Below are 6,484 nucleotides of genomic sequence, written 5' to 3' on the forward strand. Positions count from 1 at the left end.
AAGATGAATGAAGTTATTCTCAAGGAGAAAAAAACAAAAAGGGTTAAAAAATAACAAACACCAAAAGAACTGCAGTAAAGGGAGAATGCCATATAAAATAAAGGCTAGGGAATAAGAAAACAAAAAAAAACATGTATAAAGAACGGCAAACAAAACAATAAATTAGCATTTACAAAACAAATGATAAATATAAGAGTGATGCATAAAAATGATACTAAGCAGAAGATACTATCATAACACCTGATCTTTTGCCTACCAACACAGAACTCGTCTAAGTAGTCAACAAAACAAAAAAATCCCAACAAGCTGGGATAATAATAAATAATAATAATAATAATAAATAGCATTTGTATAGCGCATATCCCCGCTCAACAGCAGGCTCTATGCGCTTTACACTATATTATTACCCCAGCAGACCATAGAACACTCCGAAACATTCTCAGCTTCCCGGGAAGCATACAGTGCAAGCAGCTGATTAAGCGCTCAAACACTAACAAACTGACAAGATCTTTCGCTGTCTATAGCCGGGTACATGTACCCATTCCCACCTGGGTGAAGTGAGGTAAATTCGTGTAAAGTGCCTTTCCCAAGGACAAAACGTCGGGCCCCAGACGGGATTCGAACCCGCGACCTTACGGTTGCGAGTCCAAGAGCCTAACCACTAGGCCACCGACGCCACCAGATGAATAAATAATAAAGCGAAGATTGTAAATAAATTAAACATAATAAAATTACCCATCAAGAAAGCTCTCAGTCTATGTCATCGCCAAGCTTCCTGCAGGAACTAAAGCCAACAACTGTCAGATCCATTCCTCTTCTAGACAATTTAAGAATAATGTTTCAACCTGCAGCTAACAGAGTTGAAAGCACAACATTCATTTGCCAATCTGATGAATTTATTTGATGAAACAAATCAACAAAAGAATTTGTTTCTCATTCCAGAGTAAACCCAAGGCCAATACGTACTATCCAGATTTCATGCTGAAAGAAAGTTTTTTCAGGTATGGTAGTATCAAATTCTAGGGACCCTTGACAAATAAAATCATGCATATCAACAACATGAGCATTTGTCAATAAAAAGTTTCTTTAAAAAATTGTACATATGTAGTATCACAGTCAAATGAATCTTTTTTCTCAATCACTATCTTCAATTTACACAAAGTGAGCAAATGTTTAGGCAACTAGATCTGCTACAACAAAATATGAAGGTCAGTAGATTTACGTAGTAAGATCTTTTTTACTTGTCCACACACAAAAAAGACAAAGCCCCAAAAAAGTATAGTCTTTGTAACAATATGTTGATAAAATACGAAAAAAGCACAAATAAAACGTCAAAAAAAGGAAGATACCCCCCCCCCTCCCCCCAAAACAAATTTAAAAAATGTACTGTATTAAATAAATAATAAAAACAAATGTAAAGAAGGAATTGATAACGCTATCTGTGAAATTGATCACACCAGATAAAAATATCTCTATCAAAGGGAGAAGCTTTTTACAAACATTTAAGCCAATACAACCTAAAGCTCAAATGACCTTATGCAGTTGTGAGCGTCGTTAAACTCTTACTAAAATAAACAAAGCAGATGTATACCTTATTCCATAACTATCTTTCTCACATGACTCGGACTCATACACCCACCCGTAATGAATGAACTAGAGGCGGATGTTATATTTCCATTGTTACCACATTAAGTTATGTCATTTTTTCTTGATAACATACTATGGTTTACATAAAGCACAATCAAGTAACAAGTCAATGATCTGTCAAAAAAGACATGAATACATCTGAAGAAAATAGTGTACATATCATTCTTCAGTCTGTCTCTTACCCACACAACACATACACTGTGGTAATGGTCTCTCTCCTTACCAATACCATTTTGCTGCCTTCTTTCTAAATTTTGGTGGTTGAACCGGTGCTCTTGTCACATTTTTTATCAACAGTGTGATCATACACGTAACACATTATTTTTACACTTGCTTCTCTTCAACCACCTCAATGGCTACAACTATAGTTCTCTAAAAATCAAAATTATCCCACATGGACCAAGGGATATAAATAGTCTGCTGTCCGACCAAAGTGGGATACTACTCCCCCATTGGTGGGGTGCTACTGATAGTGATACAATCAAACCTCTCAGACCTACACGAGGAATCTTTTTCCTCGTACATTATGTCTACTGTCCAGCTTTCCTTTGCATCAATTGCTGTGAGTTTGGTCTAACAAACAAAAAACCTTCAACATGTACAGGATCCAGCTTTGAAATGACTCTGTGGTATTCAGTACTGCATTTAAATTCACAGCAAAAAATAATTAAAAAAAACAAAGCAATGTAATAATTTGGCACACACATGAACGAATTGTCTTGCAAGTGCTGTAAAACTCTCGTTAAAAAAAGTATTGTAATACAGCAAAAAGACTGACTTTACAAACAATAAATAAGATCATGAAAAAATCACAGAACATTCAATTGCTGAAATTGAAGGACTAAAATTAGTATACTCCAACTATTATTTATGACATTTCCAGTAAAAGACTCTTCCTCATAATTTGAGTATTAGTCTCATTGTACAACAGTGATGTGGGCTTCAGTGTCAATGTTGTTATGCAGGGAAACGTTTTTTTTCTCAAAATATAACACAAGCAAATTCTCATCAATGATTATCTTCATATTTTCACTTATTTTGAATGAACAAAAATAAGTGAGACATACAAAGATGCATGTGTGTGAAAAACAATGGAAATGGGTAAGTCTTTTTCCTGGATTAAGAGTTGATAGCCCAGTAAAAAAGCATTACAATAACCATCATTAACTCATAACAAATTTGACTTCAGTCTACAGTTCAAGCATTATGCTGGGAAAAAAAGATTAGATTGGAGCAAAGATCCAACCAAAAACCTTGCAATACAGTCAAATAAATACAGTTACATGTACCATAACAAGATTCACATGCTTACTACCAGACAAATACTACTTAATTGAGTACAAGGCATATATTGATTCTTATTGAAGAATGAGCACTAAAGACCTCATCAGGAAATCAGATTGAAAAGGATTCAGTAGTGAGTAATAAAGTTGTTTATCCTGTAATATCAAAGTTTAGAGCCTAGGGTAATGACATAATCATGCAGATCAACTTACCAAAACAAGAAGCATATGAACAAACTTCACACAACACAACACCTGATTTTGGTTTCAGAACTCCATCATTTTCAGCAAGACATAGCTTGAGTGTCTCTCCTTAACCCTTTGAGCTCTAGCCACCGGTACACTAGTGACTCTTAACATTGCTTGTACGTCTAGCCACCGGTACAACGGTGAGCAAGAGCCTATCCCCAACCTGGCTCATCTGGGACATAATTTATCTGTCCCGTAGTTTTATGCACCCCACATAATTTAGCAAAATTTGATAATTTTTTGAATTAACAGAATTGCATAATTTCACATTTTTGGGCTCAGTTTGCATAATTTCAGAATTCTTTTTGGATAAAACCACGGGGACATCATAATGCGCACAAAAAACAGACATAATTGATTATTTGGAAAATCTTTGTGAATTAGAGATGCTTGTGAAGACGAGGACTACCCTGAGAGGAACATGGAATGTTATTCTGACGATGATGTAAATCTGAGAGTAAAAAAGACATGAATTGTTGAGGAGCTCAGGCAGAGGGGCACGGTAGCCTCAGGACGTCAGGGCTAAAAGGGTTAAAGAGAAATGGACCCCTCCTTTTCATAGCTGCACAATAAACAAAGGTCTCCTCACTTACAAAGAAAGAGTATACATTTCTTTTAATCACAGCATAATTTGTATACAGACTCCGAGAAACAAACATAGCCATAATATAATAAATGTTTGAGAAATTAAAAAGCCTTTTTAAAAATTCTTAAAAAGAAGAACAATAACTATACAGAAGGAATTTCTCTAAGTTTTACAACAATAATACAGAAAACGGTAGATCGTTTTAAAACAAAGGCACTCCTCAATTGTAAGACATACAACAGAAACAAAAGTCACATTAACAGGATGCCGAACCAAATATCACAGAAAATAAATGAAAGCAAAAAGCCCTTTTTTTCTCTTGACTCATTCCTGGCTATGGTGTCCTGACAGAGTGGCTCTCAGCACTCGAAGTCACTGCAACAAATCAGAGGAATCACCAGTAGCGTCATAAATTCAGTTATGACTTTTTAAATTGAAACTTCTTCCAAAGGACCAAAACAAAAGTTGTACATGTGGAGTCTTATTGGACTTTGCCGTATTCTTGTATATATATACTATATTAGCAGAGTTATCCGCCTCTTTTTGAGTACTGTTTCATTTTAACAACATCCATCCACTTAGCCTGTATCTTTGGTCTTGTAAGCCTATAGACACAGCCCATCAGTAAAGATTGAAATGACCATTATGACGTCAAAGCCTTTCATTTTGACACTAGCTTTTCCAACGCCACAAAATGCAACACATTTTTTAACAGTTTGTCTTTCACTTGCAACAGAAACACATTGATTATCAGAATGGTTACAGAGCCCAGTCTAACAATAATATAGTCATAGGTATGTTGGTGACACAGCATTTAGGAGGGTGATCACAGGGGGGGTGTTCTTGAGCAAAACATTCTTGAGCAAGACACAATGACTCTAGCTCAAAATCAGTGTCCTGTACAATGAGGACCAGCAATGGCCAGTTGATTGACAGTACTAAAATCTGAATTTCATTTTTCTTGGTATTAAAACTCCTTACACATCAAAAGAGAATTAATGAAAAGCTCAACCTGCTACAGCACAGTAGTGAATAGAAAGGCACGAGACCATTTCTGAAGGGACAGTACACCATAAAGTGAACAGTTTAGCACACATTTTACACTTCACATCAGTGCACATGCTCTACTCTTGGTATTTGATCTAGTCAGTGTCGGTCGCTTTTGAAGATGTCTGGACGATGGACGTTGGTCAGTCTCCCTGTCTGTTGCCTCCACCCCAGCAGATGAGTCATTGATTGCAGCAGACGTCAAACTTGACTGCGATCTCTGGTCCATCTCTGAAGATGGTGGGCTCGGCCCAGACATGTCAGGAGCCCCTGATGATGGAGCTTTGAGCTTCGGTGCTTTTTCTGAAAGTGTCACAGAAAAATATATCACCCTGATCAGTTTTGGCAAGCATTACTTTCTCGATACTTTGTTTGTTTGAGTAAAGAGAAGCACATCGACACAATAGTGGCCATTTAGTGATAAAAAAAGTAAGACAGACAGACAGACACACTAAAACATCAGAGGGAAAGTAAAAAAGAAGGACCTACCAGTGACGCCCTCCGCCCTCCAACCACCCGCTTTCTTGATACAATTTCTGAAAAGTTGTTTACCTAAAATCAAACAATCAAACAAACCTCCAACCAACATATATAGACATTAAAAAAAGACACAAACAAGCAAAGTTAAAAATATCTTAAGGGTGTGAACCATAAAATGAGTAATGAAAACATTCTCAGTAAACTTATAGATGGAAACAGAAAAAGAACATGGCAAAAAAGTAACAAATAAAAAGAAAAAAGTAGGACGGCAAAAAGGAGGAGGAGGAAACAGGAAGAGGGGGGAAAGAGGAGGGAGAAGACTAGGAAGGAGAAAGAGGAAGAGGAAGAAAACATAATTGAAAAAATTTAATTGGATTATAATCAGGAAGATCTCAGCTTTCAGAAAAGCTAAAGAAACACTCAAAATGGCCCAGAGGCGGCATATTCCGGATTTCCTCAGACTGACTCACATTATACGGTACTTACTCTTCTTGGATGTCTCTGTTTTCATGGCCAGTTCCGCATCCCTCAGCTGTTGGGGTAGGAAATCCAGGTTGACATCTCTCAGGGCCTGAAGCATGTAGTCCACCCCGAGAGCCTCAGACACATGGTGGACTGTGGCCAGCGACTCGCTGGTCAAGATGGTCACTCGAGTGCCCTGGCAATGTTCCTTACACAGCCACATGTTCTTGCCGCTCGGCATCAGACACCTGAGGGGGGGGTGGGGGAATAAGGAAACCAGAAGTGTCACAATGCGGTGGAATCAAACTCGTCAATTTTTGGGCATATGGAGCTATTGGTATCGTCTTAAAGGAAGAACGGAGCACCCCGTCTTCCTGAGACCTCTGTTCTACTTTCAAATAATTCAGGTAAGTAAGTGGTATCGTCTTAAAGCTTGTTCATTTTTCCTGCTTGTGGTGAAAAATCACCTATCTAACAGTTGAGAAATTTTCAATTAAATGAGGTGGGGGTCGCATGGTTTCCGAGTTAACATAAGGAAGAAAACGGCCACTAAAGTTAAGTTAAGTGACTTCCAAATTTTGAGAGTGCTTGGAAACTGCAAAATTAAATTATTTGTACCTTTAATCAGTATTTTCATAAAAATCCACACAAGAAGTTGCTTTAAATGAACATAATACATGTTGAGCCAAAAAACAAAAATTCGATAAAAAATTGCCAAACCGGAACCCCC

At 37.3% G+C, this 6,484-nt stretch overlaps 1 protein-coding gene across 1 annotated transcript in view; it reads right to left on the minus strand.

The window, feature by feature from the left end:
* Positions 1-3,443: 3,443 nt before the first annotated feature.
* LOC101845043 overlaps positions 3,444-6,484 on the minus strand; it is a gene marked incomplete in the record, with an annotated part of 71,396 nt that continues 68,355 nt past the window's right edge. Inside the window, 2 exon segments of the mRNA XM_005109405.3 lie at positions 3,444-5,115; positions 5,779-6,002. Coding sequence (XP_005109462.3) covers positions 4,871-5,115; positions 5,779-6,002 — 469 coding nt within the window.

This window comes from Aplysia californica, unplaced genomic scaffold (genome assembly GCF_000002075.1).
Source record: "Aplysia californica isolate F4 #8 unplaced genomic scaffold, AplCal3.0 scaffold00775, whole genome shotgun sequence".
In the NCBI taxonomy this organism is placed as follows: domain Eukaryota; kingdom Metazoa; phylum Mollusca; class Gastropoda; order Aplysiida; family Aplysiidae; genus Aplysia; species Aplysia californica.